The sequence below is a fragment of the Lepisma saccharinum genome, chromosome 13 (assembly GCF_977018435.1).
Source record: "Lepisma saccharinum chromosome 13, izLepSacc3.1, whole genome shotgun sequence".
Taxonomy (NCBI): domain Eukaryota; kingdom Metazoa; phylum Arthropoda; class Insecta; order Zygentoma; family Lepismatidae; genus Lepisma; species Lepisma saccharinum.
The window spans coordinates 58,185,972-58,206,405 of NC_139241.1; the positions used below are offsets into that span (position 1 = coordinate 58,185,972).

General features: G+C 38.6%; 1 protein-coding gene across 1 annotated transcript in view; it reads right to left on the minus strand.

Moving 5' to 3' along the window:
- The window catches only part of LOC145996975 (uncharacterized), a 55,467-nt gene extending 35,918 nt beyond the window's left edge, over nucleotides 1-19,549 (minus strand). The window contains exons 1-2 of the mRNA XM_083133566.1: nucleotides 19,486-19,549; nucleotides 7,316-7,449 (exon numbers count right to left, since the gene is read on the minus strand). Coding sequence (XP_082989692.1) covers nucleotides 7,316-7,449 — 134 coding nt within the window. The 5' untranslated portion in view covers nucleotides 19,486-19,549. The remainder of the gene's footprint in view (nucleotides 1-7,315; nucleotides 7,450-19,485) is intronic.
- Nucleotides 19,550-20,434: the final 885 nt, after the last annotated feature.

The following is a 20,434-nucleotide window of genomic DNA, read 5'->3' on the forward strand; positions in this document are numbered from 1 at the left end:
AGCGAGCCCGTGAACTAAGATCTTTTGTTCATTCCTTAATAGGAATTGCTGGTGATTTGTGGACCTTACATACCTTTCATGATTTTGAGGCTGGACTACTACATTATGTGCCTTCATTCTTGGAATTTCACTCCCGTTCCGCAATGTACATAATGTATATATTACTTTATACTCTTTAGTTTTAAGTTTAGTTTAAGTTTGATTTGTTCCTTTTTCATTGTGTTAATGGATTTAATTTCCTAGTTATTTTACATTTCCCTAATGGTCATTATATTTGTAATTTTTTTTTGGTGGTTGTATGTTAATCGACGTTATGATCGGCTTCTCTTACTTTTCTTTTATTATTGTTATATTATTATATTATTATTATTTTTATTAGTATTATTTTTTTATTTTTTTTATTATTATTATAAATGATAAGTCCAAGTTTCTTTTCTTTCTCTACTTGTTTTCCTCGTTCGCTTCGGGACGAAGCTTTTTCTAGTGGGGAGAAAAATTGGAGTATTGCCGTCACTCACGCATTCTTTAGTTTCAGAATGATCATCCTAACCCTATTTTTATGCTTGGATGGTGTATGGACCATTCCCACTATTAGGCTTACACCGGGAGCCTACTGGCGACAGTTGCCGAAGGTGATCCTATATGAAGGAAGTGTTCCCCTTACCTACATGGAGGATCTTCCAGTGAACAACGTGGTTGACCAATCATTGGTAACATTGGCAAAAACAGGAAAGGTAAATTATGTGGAAACGAACCACGACGCCGAAATATTCAATGCCTTGGACCATATGGTAAGTGAATTACAACAACTATTTTTATTACATTTAAATGATACTTGTGTAGAGTTTCCATCACCTCCTGAGAAGTATGACAGAGTTACGCGTGGACTTGGATTAAATTTTATTGGCAACTTCGCGAACTGGTGTTGCGGAATTTTGAGTGAAAGTCAGTTCCATGACATTTTGGTTAATGAGCATACACTTAATTCGGAAATCCACAAAGTTACATCTAGTCTTAAAAACGAGCATCAGCAGGTACATTTATTGAGATTCCAACTTCGCGAACTAATTCAACAAACGAATAACACTGTGATTAAACTCGAATCTCAAGTAGACATACTAAAATCTAATTTCGGAAATAAACTCGTTGAATTAGCAAACAGTGCAAATCGAACGACTCATAACATGAATATACTGGCTTTGAAATCTGTTGTGTTGCACCAATTAGTAATGAGCTCGACAATAAATGTCGAAATAAGGGAACTTAGAACTTCTTGCTTCTCACACAAAATTCCTTTATATCTAATCAGGCCACAAACATTAAAAAGAGATCTTAAACAATTGCAATTTACCTTGGCAAAAAATGGATATCAGTTAGCTATCCCAACATCCCAACTAATGAAATACTACACTGTACCTTTGGCTCATTGCTTGTTCTCTCCTAAACAGGTAGTAGTCACATTAAAGGTTCCAATCACGAAAAAAGGCGAGACCCCTATTTTAGAAGAATTCCTTACTGTGCCTTTTAGATAGCAAAACAGCACTTGTAACATAATACATCCACCTTTATTTTCCGCCACTAGTACTAATTCGGTTCGACTCTTGTCAGGTACTTTCCTAGCTACCTGCGACTCGCACAATTCACCAATGTGTTATCTACCGCGTTTTGGTCACGATGCCACCCTGGGCTCTTCGTGTGCCCAAAAGATACGCCAAGGCGCAACTATTCAGGAATTAGCCGGACACTGTATGTATCAATGCTACGAGGGAAGTAATGTTATCGTAACGGAAGTCGCACAGGACCATTATGTAATCACCAACCCGCCGTCAAAAATAAAAGGCGAATGCAACGGCAGATCTTTTACGTTAGATACTTATGAAACTCAAGCCAGTGCACTCGAAATTACCCTTCCATGTAATTGCTCTCTATCAATAACAGAAGAAACTGTAATTCCTAGAACCTTTCCATGCTCTAGTCAGACTAGTGACAAGTTGCGTAGCTACCATATTTTGCCCGCTTCATGGGGAAAAATACCAACGATGAAAATAGACGTCTTATTCTCCGGAGGTAAAGCCGCAGAATTCAAACATTTTAATGATTGCTTAGACGCTAGTTGGCCCAAGAAGATTCCATTCTTGAAAATATCAACTCAGACAGAGCCGAATGAGGAAAATGACGATCTTAATTTTGATTTGGAAGATATAAAAACTGATATCTCTAACGAGAATCTTTCCAAAATATCATTAAGTCTTGTTTGGAATATAGTCCTTACTCTTGTGGTAGCATGGACAATATATAAGAATCATCTTATGACCACTCAATTGATTGCACTCAGTCAAATCCAAACCACTGACGCATTGGGTACTTCACTGGAAATATTTCATGAATTCCTTAATTATTCTATTGTTATTTTAATTCTAATTCTAATGATATTCATTGTGTATTGGATATGTAAGAAATATGTAAAATGTTGTTGTCAACTCACTCCTTTAGTAAGCCAACCCTCATACGCCACTTCTAGACAGGTTCTCTTCACTAATGACAATACTTCTAAAGTACAAATACAACCAGGAACAGGAACAGTTCCTAAACCACTGCCCCGTAAACTCAATGATGGAAATAAACCCGTACATTTCTCAATGACAGCATGACTAGCCGTCCTTATCTCTACATTACACTCACCCATACTCGTTGACGGCTTAACAATTAAAACCTTCGTAACATCAGGAATCTATATCAACGAAATTGACCCACCTATATTATACGAAACTTCTGTACCACTATTATATCGTCTACAGTACAATGCTGCTATTTCTGAAATAATTGATTGGGAAGATTTGCCCTCCTCATTGGGAAACACTACAATTACTACTGATCCGTCACTTCAAGGATGGAGTTATTTCCGCATTACTAAAACCCACATACGTACTCTTTTCTTAAAGGAACAGGATATAAACGAAATTCAACATAGAATCCAGAACTTTCCAGCAACAAATTGGGTTAATATTCGAGATCTTAATATTGTCAATCCACCTCAATTTTTACATATTCTAACCTCAGCATGCCAAAACAGAAAGGTACACCCAGCTATATTACCTCTCAACACCCTCGTATCTCATCTCGATGCACTTGAAGGAAAGATAGCTAAATATAATTATACTCTGGCCATCTCCACGACCAATTTAGGGCAACATTACAACACTCCAATACTAGAATGTACCATAGGACCACAATATACCCTAATTGGCCTGAAAATACCAATCATGCGTAAACGATCCAAATTTCGAGCGTACAACATAAAACCCCTACCATTTCAATTCAAAAATAACATATGCCAAATAACACTAACATCAGATGAAGTACTCATCGATGAATATGAAAAGACGTTTTACGAACACTCTTGTTCTCTAACTAATGATATACTATGTTTTATTACGCCTTACAGAAACATATACACCTCAGATTACAGATGTTTAAAGTCTATATTTACACAGGATGCTACTACTATAGAACAGTACTGCCCACTACGTTGTCATGAAGACCCTGTACTTAACTTACCTGTACTATTAAACGTCTCGACCTATTTAGTATTGACACCATCAGATGTGGAAATAACAGTTAAATGCGAAAGCATACTTTTTAGTTTTAAGAGAGATTCCCCTTATGGAACCTTAGTAGTTCAGTTAGGTTGTCAATGTGTAATGTGTATAAATTCTAAATGTTATAGGGCTCAGTTCCCTTGCATTCTCCCAGATCCCACAAAGGCACAAATATCCCAATTTTTACCAATACATTGGGTAAATCACCGCCAAACTAATATAACTAACTATGAGTGTACATCTGATATAATTAATAAACCTCAATGTATGGTTGTCAAACAAATGGAATCACCTACGAACCAGAAAATAGTATCCTTAGTTCATCTTCACATTTGGTTAAGCTTACTGACATGTGTAATGGTCACATTCTTATCATGGTTAGGTTACCGAATCTATCGCAGAAGCCATACCACCCAGCGGAATGCTTCAGTTCCTGTCATTATGCGTGGGCAAAACGATAGACCTCCTTCCTACGAAGCGCCGAAATGTCCAGTATATGAATGTATCTTGGAGTAATTACCATGTTGTTAAAACAAGTCTCAGTTTCAGAGCTATGGACAACTTTACTCCTTTTGATGACTGAACCTGTTCCTATCCAAGGAGAGCCACTCTCGAGGGCCGCCCTAGGACCATTGCCACCTTAGGACGAAACAGGAAGGAACCCTGGGACCTACACCATTAGCAAACACAAGTGAAAGTGAATAGTGCAGTGACCAACAACGGAATAAAAAGCAAATCTTAACCATAAACTTTTGAAGAATACTATACTCTTATTATGTAAACTAACTTATCATGTAATTTATATCTAACTCCAAATGGGTCCAGTGACTTGAGCAACCAGATTGTTTTAATACATAGGTAAATAATTGAAGCCTAACCAGCCTTATATATGAGGGCATGTCAATAGTCAGCTTAGATGGAGGCCATCTAAGATAAGGAGGGGCGATATGTAACGAGCGTTTCTGCAAGTTACACATAATGGGGCGTTGTCTCTGCCCAGAGTAGGAAAGCAAAACCAGGAAATAGGACTTGCGTCACTATCACTTGTCTCGTCCTCAACACGTGTGATACAGACCAGGCCCTTCCTTCCCCCCCCCAAAACTATCAAGGGCAAGGTTCCTGACAAGGCTACCTACAGGAAGTTTGGTGGTTTAGCTCAACAAGGCCAGAGCCTTGGCCGTGAATATTCTGGAGGGCATCCCAGACGATAAGCTCGAGGTCTACGGACCACAAGCCTTCGTCATGGTCAGCAAGGCCATACCTCCCCCCCAGAAAGGACTGTCAGCTAAAATAACCACAAGGTTGTGGTATACTAAGTTGGGTTGGGGAATTGAGACAAGGACGCCCATGTTAATAAATACTAGGAGAATCATAATCATAGAAAAGGGGCTGAGTCCAGATACTCCGAGAGACGACAAGAGGCCGTGCCATAGCTCGCTGCTCCTATCTTAGAGGGTAAGCCTCAACTTAACCAAGTGGTGACACTTGGGACTTATTACTTATAGGAATAGCTCAAGTCACTAAATGGCCATAGAGATAGGGAGTTAGTCTATAATCACTACTGTTAACCATTAGAATAATAAATAACAGATATATATATTAAACGGGTTGTGTATTAATGTCTACCATCTGAGAAAATAGTCCCCCTCGTAACGCCAGACACCCCGCAAGCGTTACAGTGTGTAGAAAAAACGTACTTGTCGCCCTCATGAAAATAAATGCACACCGACGTAACTTGATACAAACCAGTCGTCAACAATTAAAGAATGTGCACATCTGTGTACAGGGCAGGTCATAGATCATGTAAATATGCAGTTTAAAACCTGAAGCTAGTCATTCTGTATACAGGGTAAGTAAAATGATGGACCTAATTACAGAAATGTATTCTGTGAAATCTAATAAACATATGTTATTGTGAGACATGCGCTTCGAAAGGTTAACTTTCAAAGTTTAGTTTCCATGCAGTGTTTCCACTTTCCACCTCTCCTCCATTGGCCACCTCGTTCCCCCGACTTGACCCCATGTAATTTCTTCATGTGGGGTTTTGTCAAGGATCATGTTTACGTACCACCACTTCCAACAACATTGGATGACCTGCATGGCTGCAGCACAGCACCCATTGCTGATATTGACCGTAACATGCTACACAAGGTTTGGCAGGAGATAAGACTATCGGCTTGATATGTGCCGTGTTACGCGAGGTGCTCACATAGAACACTTGTGATTTGTTTAAAAAAAACTTTGACAGTTTACCTTTCTTAGCACATGTCTCACAATTACATTTATTTATTATATTTCACAGAATAAATGTCTGAAATCGGGTCCATCATTTTGACTTACCCTGTATTTATAATAATTAAAGGGTGCCAATGGAAAAAAAAGTCTCCCAAGCATCAACTGTGCCAAGTGTGTAATGTAAAGTTTGGTTAGAGTAAGGTCAAATTCATCTACATTAAAACACCATTCAAATCAAATAGTGAAAGATACTCAAATGTATATTCAAAAGTTCTAAATTTACAACATCGGCAATTTAGCATTTTTGCATCCTCATTGATTCCATATCACTTACAGTATTATGAATTTTTTATTACCAAATTATAGTGCAAGAAATAACAAAGCTGCTGAGTTTTTCACTCCTTAAACTTACAAAAATACACAGTGTTTCAAAATGATTTGAACAATTTCAACTAGTTATATTTTCATAATTGGGAGAAGAGACACGCAGTAGTAGATAAATACGGAGAAACTAGTACTCACTTTAAGATGAACGTTGATTAAATTAAACGGGTGAAGGGTGGATACAAAGGAACACTCAAGCACAGGCCAGCGCTCAAACTCACGATCCTTCAGTAAATAGATTGTGAGATGGAGAAATTAGGAAAATCAAGCAATGCAAATTCTTTGAAAAAGAAAAAAAAACGATAATCATACACAAAGATGGTGTTTCAAAAATCCAATTGAAAATTACCACTGGTGAAAAATGCAGTTTGCTTTACCGATACCCAAGTATCCGAATAGCTAGTGCTTTTCTCTTGTCTTTGTGGTCCTGGATCGGTACCCGGTGGAGACACATAGTGGTTCGGATCCCACTTTAAACTGTAGGTCCAGTCCTGTGCATAATGTGGACTTAAAAACACCAAATCAAACAACCATGGGGGAGTGGTTATCACAGTACACTACAACACCAGGTGTTCCGGGTTCGAACCCCGACCTGCGCATGGGTGTTCTTTGTGTTTGTCCCTTCATTAATTTTATATCATCTTCGCGATTAACCAAATGGGACAAAAAAAATTATGCTAAGTAACACAAATAAAATCAAATCATAGATTGATTGTTTGATTTGGTTTATTTTACTTCGCTTTCCTGCCATGGCAAAGTTTTGACTAGAAAGCTTTTGGATTAGTAGTAAAATCAAAGCATTTTTGATTTTCAAAAGGGGGTGGGAGTTACGTGCCCTTTTTCTTAGTAGTCATACCTCATTTTGCAATCTTTTCCTGTCTTTGACGTTCTTTTTTTAGGAATACTGTCTGCTAAAGGGGGGGAGGAGTTATGACCCACACAAACCCCCCTTGGGCACCACACTGTTTGCTACCCCAAGTGTCGACGTCACCGCACGTCACTGGCTATTACTGATGACATTTTGAATGGTACACATAATTGCAGTCTAGGCACCAAGATTGGTGGATATGATGAAGCAGAAAAGTGTAACCACACACCTGAACTGGGGATTATTTGGTTCTTCTTTCATGTTTCTGAATATCTTCAACATCGTTTCAACTGTTTCCCTGCTTCTTTTGGAATCCTCCCCATCTATGAGAGGCTGTATAGCAATTTCCAGTGGGGACTGCATCTGAAAACAAACACTGCCATTCAAACTGGTATACACACTCTTGAAGAAGTTTCAGCCTGTGGGAAAAAATATGAACTCAATGTTTGTCTGACACATTGAAACTTCATACTTTCATTGTAAGAACAGATTCATTTCATCTCTTTGTGTTCTGAACAAAATGTCCTGGAAGTCTTCCAGGAAGTCCATTTCCAATACTTCAAGGGGTATCATGACACTTGAGACCAAAGGTGAAACTGGAAGTTCTCTTTTACAGAAAATGGATCAACCGATCAAAAAATAGTTTTGTGCAATTATGAATGGCATAATTATATTCAGGGGTAAAGTACCTTTTTCTCAGATGACATTTTTTGTTAAATATGGTCTAAGAAACATATGAATCAAACTAAGATAAAGCTTCACATTTTTGAACTATGATCTTAAAACATTTAATTTATTAGTTAACAAAAGATTCGATTAAAAGTAATTAATTGCTGCACCACAGAAGCATTTCTAAAGCCAAGAGTAAGAGTAGTTGAGACTACTTTATATGTAACTCAGTTCTGCGTAATTTATACCTAAATTACTGTAGGACCTGGCGAAATATAATTTAAAAGCATGTTAATGAAACCTTATATGTACATAATGCATTTATATTTTACATACTAATTTTCAAAAAATAGTTGATTTATACATAACCCAGCTACTGTGTTTGAAAGGCAAACAGATCTGTAGACATCGACATTGCAGTAGCACTGACAGAGACAATTCCACACAGGTAAAACAACGGAAGCGAAAAATCAGGCAAAGCCAGGCCGGCTTGGTAGCTCAGTGGTAGAGCAATGGCACCAGGGACGTCGTTAGGGGGGGCCTGGGGGGCTTTGGCCCCGGCAGTTGTAACTCTGGCCCCCGCAAACAAAATTTTGATCGATTAAAAATTATCCTAAATTAATACTACATATTATTTTCTGGTAAATTTGTAGCAGAGTTGGAAACACTGCGTTTCTTCGGAAGCAAATGTAGGACAGCAAAATTCCACCCTTTCCTTGCATACCAGATTATAACCAAGGTCATAAAATCTGCCTGCTTAGAGGTTATTACCCTTGCCCTAAGTTCCTGGAAACCAGAGATCCGACCCTTTTGTTGCAAATGACCCTTCCAATACAGATGGAATCAAAGACTCCGCCGTGGCCGAGCGGTCAACAGTAGGTGGTCGAGCGACATAGGCTATGGAGAGAGTTCTCCAGTACCGACATTGTTCTGAGATTTAAAATTGCTCTATGCTTCAGCTTCAGAGCCACAGATTAGCTTTGTGTTCTTGCTTGCGAGGAAGGTCTGCTATCGGGTTCCTACGGTCACTGTGTATTTGTTCGTGTGTGGGAAGAGTTCTAGCGTTGTTGTGCATTTCCATCTTGAATGGATAAATTTATCAAAACCGGATATTTTAAAACTATCTCAAAACATGTGGAAGATGACGGCAATGAAGAGGGTGTTGGTCCAAGTTCTGACGTTCCAAAGTTAGACAGAACAAGTGAATGTACTAATGTGAAAACAATTACTGATCTTGGGGTAGATAATCCTAGGCAACCACTTTTGCATAACTATCCAAATACTACGTTCGGAAAGCGAAAGCGGTCATTTCAAAAACACTGGTTTGCATCTGCGCCGTGGCTAGAATATAGTGTGGAACTTGACGCATGCTTTTGTTTTCCATACCGTAAATTTGGCACAGATTCAGGATATGCAGAACCAAATTTCAGGAAAATAGGGATGCGCAACTGGAAGAAAGCATGTGAAAAAATCAAGGAACACAAAGGAACGTCATACCATCTAAAATGCATGGAACTGTGGGCGAATTGCAAAGTGAGTACCAATTACTTTTGTCAAACAATTATATATGTATGTATGTATATGCTGAGGGAAAAATTTCACAGCTTCCCTATTCTAATTTTGAGAATTGTACCTGACAGAAAGCCAACTGCGTTGGGCAGAAATTTTTCTAGGAGAGGGGTTTCAAGAATCCCGTATCAAAGTAAATAACACAAATTTTCCAATTAGTGTACAAGGTTTCAGTAATCACTGATCTCGTCTCAGTGGACTTTTATTTAATATTCAAAGATATGCAACGGTGATACAAGAAATTAATGAATGGACAGTAACAAAAGACACGCCTTCCTGTCCAGGGGAGGACATCGCGTAGTGGTAATGTCGTCGCCATATAATTCCATATATATCCTTGGTTTGATATCTAGTGGACGCACATAGTGGTTCTGATCAAACTTTAAACTGTACGTCCAGTCCCGATTGGCCTCCTATTTGTGCATGAAGAGGACATAGAACATTTGGGGACAAAATCGTAATTCGGGAGCTAACGTGCTCAGCCACTGAGGCGGCTAAAATTCAATAGTTTCCATTTTGGCTATTTTACCTTTTTTCCTACCTCGTAGGTTAATTTTTACGACAAGTCGATGTGGATTGATGAATGATTGACGGATGGAAAAGTGATGGGAGCATAGACAAACAGAATGAGTCACCAATGGCTGGTGGAGGTTTGAACATGGGATCTCTGATTTCGTAGCCCTTTACGCTTACCACTCCGCCACGAACACTGGAATAAATTAAATAAGTAATGCCATGGTTTAGAATGAATGTCGGAGAGAGTGGAAGCCGAGATAATAACATGTACACTAATGCATTGTTGGCATTGCTAGCAGATGTTAACGGTCTACCGATACCTCACAGAACGGAGAAATAATTTTTACCTATATTTGCATTGTTTTAAAAAATTTATACAACACTGACGAACGAAGGAACAAAGCTACCACTGTCTAGAGCAGGGGTTCCCAAACATTTTTGTTTCAAGGCGCCCTTTGTGTTTCAAGATTTTTCCACAGCGCCTACGTCATGAATAGTGTTGCCCACGAGACGAGACTTTGGCCTGTCTCGTCTCGTGGAAATGCTGTCTCATCTCGAAAATATTCGTTTGTCTTATGGCACATGGTCAATCTCGTCTCGTCTCGAATTTTTAAAAGCCTGTCCCGTCTCGTCCCGTGGGCAACACTAGTCATGAATGTAGGCCTATCTAGTACTTGCTTTGACTGACTGAATTGATGTTTTAAGTCCATGCATAGTAAGGCTAATTGGGACTGGACTTACAGTTTAAAGTGGGATCCGAACCACTATGTGACTCCACCGGGTAACGAACCCGGGACCCCTTAATTACAAGGTGGCGAACTCTAACACTATGCCACCGGGGAGGCCCTATCTAACACTTGTAACGCTCTGTTAGTGTGCTTACGTTGCTTGCCTTAAGTTAAAAAATAAACATATTTAAAATTCAGAAACATTTTTTATGTAACAAGTACAAAATAAGAACATGTATTTGGAACAATCATATCGATGACTGAATTTCATTGAAAATATTGGAACATCACGCGGCGGCCCCGTAAGCCTACCAGGGCGCCGCGGCGCACTCTTTGGGAACCACTGGTCTAGAGATTACAATTTCTGTAAAACTGAGTCCTAGGTTTGAATCCTGAAGGAGATATTATTTTCTTTCATTATTACAATAACTTGTCATCGTAATAAAAAATAGTTTAAAGTCCATTTTATGCTCAAATATATTAATTGGAACTGGATTTATAATGTCAATTGGACTCCGACCCATTGTGTAATGTGCCTCCACCGGGACTTGAACCTGGCACTCTTTGGTTATAAGGGAACGTGGTAAACCACACCTGGGAGGCCCGCCGTGGTGAACGTGTCGTTATAAGAAATATGCAATATAAAGCAAAAATGTGAATTTATTCTTGAGAATGTTAAAAAACAACAAGAAAAAACAGAATATTTGAGTCGCTAATAATATTCTGAATATTACATATAATTGTGATGGCCGTTTGCGAGTTTTCCTTCATTAATTGCCATTCATAATCGTCAACATTGCGATTAACTAAAAGTAACAAAAAAGCGGTACAAAATTTGAAAAATAAAATATACATAGAATAAAAGTAAATGGCAATTAATGAAGGAAAACTTACAAATGAACTGAAAAGAAAGGTAATAAGTTGATATTTACTACCTACTTTTGGGCTTTTTGAAGTTGTCATTGGCACCAATTTACCTGTCTATTTAGCATGGTTTGTGGCTATTATAAACGCGCTCCCTACTGATAACACGAACTGAGACAGAAATAAACAAAGTGTGAAAATACCTAAGTCAGTGTCTTCATGACACTTGTACAAACCACCAACGTCGTTTTGCGATAATGCAGGGTGCAAGTTTAGAGGTGCACAATTTTCGAAAGAAAAGTGGCATGCGTCCTATTTTTCCTATTACATCTCGAGGCATTGGTGTACACATGGGGGAGCTGATGAGGCTACAACTCTCACGAAACTTTGAGAAAAACAAAATTTTGAAATGAAATCTGTAAAGAACTCGGGGAAAAAAACAAATTGGTAAGTGCAACCCCCACACCCCCTAAAATGACCCTAGATACCATTTCTCTCTTTGAACAACTTTAAAAAGGAATCCCAAAAGTGGTAATTACCAAATATTTTATATTGTCTCTCTCCACCTCCCCTCCGAAAGAAAATCCTGCGTACGTTTGTGTCTGGAGGAGAGTTACAAATCTCTCGCGTAATGTAAAGTGCTGCTTGCGATGGAATACTGCTAGAATTTAAATTTGAAAATAATTTCAATGTTAAAGGCGTCATCATTATTACTATTATTAATATGATTTTGTAACGTCCTATTATTGTTATCATTACGTCCCTGCCTAAATTCGCAGCCAGAAATACGATTGATTGATTGAGTTATTGTTTTAAGTCCACTTTATGCACAGTAAGGCTAATGGGGACTGGACCTACAGTTTAAAGTGGGGTCTGAACCACTATGTGCCTCCACCGGGTATCGAACCCGGGACCCCTTAATTACAAGGCAACGACGCTACCACTGCGCCATCGAGGAGGCCCAGAAATACGAATAAAACGCGATCTTCTATCTTCAGGAAAGCAACGTCTTGACAAGGCACAAGGCGGTCCTAAGACCAGCACAAAGCTTGAATGGAGACAATACAACAAGCTTGTTCAACAAATGTTGGCGCGAAGGTTGCGGACAACCAAAGGTGGCACTGCGTCCCAAATACTTTCTGAACTGCCTGTCATAAAATATTCCTGCGAGAGGACAGTCGTCACCTGTCGAACCTGACAAATTGCAAGGAGCGGTCTTTCTTGCTTTAAGGGAACAAGGGAAAGATGGAGAAGATAAAGGGAAGGAAATGACAATCAAATGGTAGAGAAGACTTATCCCTGGGTTGTACCCCTGCTGTTTGAGAGCACAGTTTCTGAAAGGCAATACGCAAATATGGTTAAATTTTCCCTTCCCCAGTAAATCTTTGTTTCCGATTCATTTTGTTCATTCTGCTAGATTTTGCTTCTATCCAGGGTGCCAAGTACCAGAACGGTCCAATGACCTCGGTGCCCTCGAGCAAGGAATAACTTGAGTGAGGAGGCAGGAGGGCTTTGGGGGAGGAAGGCGGGGCAGATGCAAGAGGACGAAGATAATGTAGCAGTTTACTTACATGATGACTCGTGAAAGTAAAATTGTTATTGCTTGCTTGAAAGAATGAAAGATATGAAATTAGTAATATTTTTCTAGTTTGCTTCGCTCTCAATATAAGCGTTTCTAATAAGTAACAAATTATAATTGTTATCCCAAAAAACTGTGTATGTGTGTGTGCATGTATGTAATATGTTTTGTTAATGATGACATCCTGGATACCAAATAATGTAAAAACTAAAGTGTTCCCCTGTGCTTTTCACCACGCCATGTAGGCGTATAGAGAGTGTGGAGTTTGGGCTCCATACTTTCTTGATCACGGCCGAAAGTGGCCGCCTTTACCCGCCAGAGTTCCCTCCATGTACCCACTTTATATGACGCTGGGTGGGCGCCCGTCCCGCTTGAACAGATGGGAAAAAATCCCGGTTCACCTCTGCCGGGGATCGAACCCGGGTCTTTCTCATGGTAGTCAGACGCCCTAACGATTGAGTTCTAGGACACCAAATAATGACTAAAACTATATGCGGGAGTGCTCTGAAAATACTAAATAGTTAAAATCTGAAAATGTGTTGTGCTTATTGATACATAGAAATTATTCTCAGTTGTAATTAATAATGGTAATTATGAAAATATTTCGTTGTGGAATTGTATTACAATTAAAGAACAGGTATAACAGTTTTTTCAGTGATTTTATAGTAAAAACAGTATGCTATTCAGCGCAGCTTTGTGTGAATCCACTGAAAACCGCATGCCTTCGCACAGAAGTTTGATATCAAATATAACCAACATGAGATTGAGGCACTACAAAACTATGTTCGAAAACAAACAGAGATTAAAATCTTACCTCAGAAACAAATCAAACCAAGAGAGAACATCTGCTTTGGCAACCATAAACATAGAACAAGAAATTTCAACGTCATTAAATGTTGATCGTGTCATAGACTAGTTTGCATTACAAACGAAACGACGTCATTCTTTGATAGTTCCAAGAATGTAACTTCCGGTAATGGCCTCGGTCCCAAGATTAGCAATTGCTACGTAAGTAAGCACGAACACAAATGTATCAACAGTCCACAGCTGCGACTCCTGTATATAGTTTAAAACTGTGTTTACAAGCTTCGTTGTACTGATTTTGGCATGTCTCAGCAGAGAGGAATTTTCAAAAACATCTCTCCTCTGAAAGTGCTAAGCAGATTTCGTAAATTCTGAAAAATGAATATGTGTAAGATTTCATCTGTAGGTTTGTTTGTTTGATTTGTTGTCTTCACTTTATGCACAGAAAGGGTAATCAGGACTGGACCTACAGTTTAAAGTGGGATCCGAACCACTGTGTCATTATCTCCACCGGATATCGAACCCGGGACCCCTTGATTACAAGGCGACGACCTTACCACTACACCATCGGCGAGGCCCTTTCACCTGTAGGTTTGGAAGAATCCTCATGATGGTTGCATTTGTAGCTGTGTTGAAAATAAATGTAGTAGTTTTGTCTTTCCGGAAACTTAATATCAAATATCTTGACAGACAATAATGCAATCCACAGGAGGATTCTCCAGAATAGCTAAATAGGAAAAATCCTGCACAGAATAATTTATCAGATGTCAAGAAATCAGCTTAGCACTTCCACAGTAGTTTCGATAAAAAAGAAGAAGTTGTCATTGAGACAGGCAGAAAGTAAAATACATTAAGAAAACTGTAAAGTAATAGTTTAATAGTAGTACTTTCATAAATTGATTTGCTTCCTGAAAATTCTTGAACTCTAATGTTTATTTGACCTCCAGTATTCACATATATATTATATACACTTCGTAGTAGTTTTATATACCAATGCACTATATATGTAGCAATATTATAATGTAATATAATGTACATATAAAACATGTGTGTGTGTGTGTGTGTGTGTGTGTGTGTGTGTGTGTGTGTGTGTGTGTGTGTGTGTAAGTGTGTGTAAGTGTGTGTAAGTGTGTGTGTGCATCACACAGAGTTGTTTAACTTTACTGTCTGGTAATATTTGCATAGGAACAAATTTTAGATTTGGCCCCCCCGAACTGATCAACCTAGCTACGTCCCTGAATGGCACGGAATGTCAGAGACCCGGGTTCAAGTCCTGGTCGAGCCTGCATTTCTCGCTGAAAGTTATACGTAGTACATCTCCTATGTGTGTGTAATTTAATGACGAAAAATGTATGTTTACGCATATTTTTAATTTGCTTCAATCAAACTGTTAAAATATTTTACAGGGACATTTACTACAAAAAGCCTCTCTCTAAAAAACATATCTCTGTGTGCATGGTGCCAAAAACCTTAAAAAAATCGATTTATATAAAAAATTAACAATTATTTTTTAAATAAAAAGCATGATTTTTATCCACCCTGTCAGCACCCAGAAAGCTATTTCAATATTTGAAAAAAATAATCAAGTTCGAAGGTGCATTCTCGGTCACCCGACCTTGTAAAGTTCACACAGTACCTATTATATGGTAAAAATACTTATAGTCGAGGTTGTCTAACCCCCTCAAGAAAGTGAAATATTTTGCATGGTTCATGAATATTTTTTGTCTTGTTTATTAAATGTTTTCAGTTGTTTTTAGCTCGCTGAAATGTGTTAATATGAAATAAGGTACATTTCTTACCTCATCGTGAAGAAAAACAGCCCGAAAGCTTCGTTAAAGTGAATATAGCACCCAACATGACATTCCACAACAGCAGCTATAATTTTACATCGTTAGGTTAGGAGTGTTAGGTTTGGAGTTGATAGCAATTTCCGGCATGTTCTTTCGTTATTTTAGTTCACACACAGTCTTTACTAATAGAAAGCGGCAAAAGTACTCAGAGATGGCACGTTTTTACTTAGAAGGGCCATACTTTGGGATCAAGTATCTCCGTTATTTGTGTTCTCCGCTTGCTGGAACAAATTTTATAATACGTAAAACATCAAAATCTGTCTATTAAAAAAAATTCAACATAATTCTCGAGGGGGTACAGTGGGTGAACTGACCCCGTTACAGTATAAAACGGGCATTGTTTCCTTGGGGGAGGAAGCTAACCTTTTTGTGTGTGGCAATGTGACAGCTACACGATACTAAGTAACGGTAACTTTTCCCTCTAAGGTTTCTTACACATTTATACACAGCGTACACTGTAAAACTATAACTTGTACACATATGCATAAATCTGTCGCACAATGTTAGTCAAGAACAGAACGCTTTGAAGAAACACGAATTTTAGTATCTTATTAAAATGGACCATATGTATAACAAGTAGAACGTACAGTTTTATATTTGCATGAATCTGTTGTTAAAATGCGGGGGTCACGTGTAGAAATTGTACATTATGCACGGGTAGCCACACACACCATGCACGGGTAGCTTCACAAACCATTAACGGATAGCCCCACAAACCATTCACAGATAGTCCCATGAACCATTTCCGGTAAGGTTAGGTTATGTTAGGTTAGGCAAGCAGAGTTAAAATTTTGGGCATCAGTTGACAATACCGGACCACTCTCCAATTTCTATGAAATTTCGCATACTCACTAATTGAGAGATCCTAATAAGGAATCTGCATCTAATAATTGGCGGTCAAGCATGGAAATTGTAAAATAACGTGTAGAAGTTGTAGAATAACCTTGTTAAATACCACGATGATTCTCCATACAAAGCAACTGACTACCATGTTTCTTTCTAATTTCTTGTCGCACAACAGTTTTCCTACCTTGTGTTCCGACGTCAGACGAGGAATGCCTACAAGGTTAGGTTAGGTTCCATTAGCATAAATACAACTAAAAATTATTATTTACGCTAAGAGAACTAAACATAGTAAAATTCAAAAGCTTTCTGCCTTGACGTCAGAACACAAGGTTGGTCAAGTGTTGTGCGAAAGTGAGACCCAATTCGTTATGCTGTATCCAGCATTGCCACACTGTTGTGTTCTCAGTTACAGTGTGTTCAGCATAGAAGAATGGCGGGAGACACGCACAACGGTTTTCTACCTTGTGTTCGAGGGTTAAAATCTGATATTACTATAACTTCTACGTTTTGTCAATTTTTGACATTTGTACCTACCTATCTGCTTCGCGGAACATTCTTTAAGGTGTATTCACGTTTTTCATCCCGGAATCGGTGGGAAATTTAAACTAAAAAATTATTTTGTTTGAAATTTTTGAGTCCAAATTTCCCACTGATTCCGGGCTCTGCCCCTTGGGTAATTGACCTACCGCCCCCAACCGCTAACGTGGCCCCGCCTCCGCTCCGGCTCCCCGGCTTTATCTATAGTCTCTGTTAAAGGCATGTTAGAAATTGGCCGGAGTCACCTGCCCCCAACTTTTAAATTTGAAGAAATCCGTTACATCACACAAAACACCTTCCAGATGTTAGACAATGCTACAGGAACTTATTACCGTAAGTAATTTCTTCTGTAAAAATGAAGAAATCTGTCCGGGGAATATCAGATTAGTACCTGTTTGAGTAATGCCTACGAGGTTAGGTTAGGTTCCACAGGCTGAACTTCGCCCATGAATAAAGAATTTCTAATTCTAATTTTTAATTAGCATAAATACAATACGTAAATTTCTCGTAAAGGACAGACGGATTTCATCAAATTTACAGGAGAAATTACTTACCAAATGCAGTTTCTTTATACTTCTGGAAGTTCGGGGAAGTGTTTTCTCGCATCATTCATTGAATTTTGCCGGTAAATCATCAATTTTTCGATATAAATGTGTGACCGATTATCGAAAGCTCTTGCATCCATTTACTTCCAGGTGGATGTAGCCTATGTGTGATGACATAATCCCGGTCAGCGTTTCCAAACATGTTTTTTTGTAACTGAAGAAGGTACATTTCCGCAAATGGTTTGTGGGGCTATGTGTCAATGGTTCGTGGGACTATGCAAGAATGGTGTGTGGGGCTACGCATGTTTTTTCTAAACAAATTTTTAACTATTGTAACCTATACGTGACCCTACCTAACCTGATCTTACCGGATGTATGAATGGTTTGTGGGGCTATGCATCAGTGGTTTGTTGGGCTACGTAGGTATTTTTGGGTGCAGTGGGGTGGAAACACTGCATGCCGAGTATGGTAGTGAAACTGTGACCGTTATTTTGTGTGTTACCGAAGGCAAAAAGAAACAAAGAAAACTTACTCGATATGTCGCAAATAGAGCTTATTACCGTAAAATAAGTGAAATGCCACCTTCAGCAATGTTTCTCAATGCAGAATACGTAAGTACGAATATTCAAATTAAATGAACTTGCAAATTTCGGTAACACTTTACTATACCAGAGACGGATTTCTTCAAATTTACAGGAGAAAGTACTTACGCAAAGCATTTTCTGTAGCGTTGTTGATGTTCGGGAATGTAGTTTTGATCCATTTTAATGCAAATGCATGTGGTTTCTACAAAAATCTATTTCTGACGCGCTATTGCTGCTGCCGCCATTTGCTTTCTGCACGAGAGCACAATACACGCTACTGCTGCTGCTACAACATGATGTGTCAAGGATGCGTCGTGAAGTTATTGCCGGGTGTGGAAGATGCCGTGGAATTTGTAATCCCGATGTTGTCCGTATATGCTAAATTGAATGAAAGGAGTGCTAATGGAACCTAACCTAATAGGCCTAACCTAACCTAGTAGGCATACCTCGTCCCCGTGATGGTTCGTGGGGCTATCGTATGTAAGAAATAGACATCATTTTCGTTAGAAATCCATTATTTCACCTAAAGAAATGTTCTGCAACGCAAAATAGTACGTTATCAATGTAAAAAATTGCGAAATAAATCATTGATAGGTGTCTCCGGTATAGTAAAGTAGTACCCAAATTTCAGCTGTCTGTCAAATTTAATCTCTTTTTTTTTTTTTGCTTGCGAGAAATTTACCAAATTATTATTTAGGAATGTGGACTCTTTGATTAGGTACGTTTGGCAACAATGTATTGCACGCTGATTTTTTCGTCTTCCGTGTACCTGCTGTTCTTACGGTAGGGTTACGTTACGTTAGGAAAACATAGTTACTTTAGTTTTTCTCTACATTTCCATAATTCACCGCCAATTATTACATGCAGATTCGTAATTAGGAGGTCTCAATTAGTCAGTAGGCGAAATTTCATAGCAATTGGAGAGTGGTCCGGTATTGTAAACTAAAAAAAATCCACTTATATCGGCTTTTCCCCCGATTTCCACATTTGACCCCCGCATTTTAACAATAGATTCGTAATCTATTGTAGAAGGCCAAAATTAGTTAGTATACCAAATATTAACGAAATTGGAGACATTATCTGTATTCTGCATTCGCTCCCAAAATTACAGACCACTTGTTAACACTACTTTTACAAAGCTTTTATCACATGATTATGCTACTGCATAGAATTAACATTGGCTGTCAAGACCGTACACTTAATATAAAATTTGCTAAAGTAGGACAGCGACAAGCATTATTTCAGTGTCAATTTAGTTTGCGTGTAATATGGATTAATCCTTATGTAGATTTTGGAGAATGAACTCACCTTCCTTATCACTTATTCCAGCACGAACGGATATTCACGATACTGTACAAGGTGGTGACAAGACCTATGGACAAGACAGAGAATATTATGAGCAGTGCTACCAACTTTACAATTGACAAAATTCAAGAGCCCAAGGTCCCTTTGAGCAACGGAATTTCCCACTGAGAATGCAAATGATACACAAATGAAGGTATTTTTATAATGATTTGACTTTTCATATAAGAAATATCTCAAATCTCCGTACTCATTGGGGAAAATGACGATTTGGCAATAACTATTAATGCAACATTTCCAATATCCTACATCAAAATATCCCTTGGAGTGAGAATATAAAAAACTAATGTTGGATATACTGTAGAACGGGGATTCCCCGTTTGCTGACCAACTACAGAATTCGAGCGTTTCAATTCAGCTGTCCTGTTCAAGGTCATGTAGGATAATAATCCCATGCTCAACGTAACCTTACATAATAGTAATACTAAAAAGCATCAACATTCTTCTTTCACTTTGTCAGCCAAAAATCAATTTTAATTTATCAATGGGCTGACCGCCCCCTACAAGAAATTCTGGCGACACCTATTAGTATGTCCCTGTTGATAATAATTAATAAATCCTCGTTTGAATCACGCAATAACAATGTGACCTCGCCGACCTCCGTGGTGGAGGGGTATGCACAGTGCGGTACGACGGCGAGGACCCCGGGTTCGAATCCCGGCCTTAGCAAGAGCGTTATTTGTTCGAGTGTCCCTTCATCAGTTGGCAAAAGTGGCAGAAACTGATGTTAAATAATAATAATAATAATAATACTCTTAAATAAAAGTATTGCTTATACAGCAAAGAAATTACTTGAAATTACTACTGTATTGCAAGGATCAATACAAGGAGGAAGGTATTCTCAGGTAATGCCGAAATGAAACCATGGCAACCTTTTTTTTTTTTTTGGATCGAT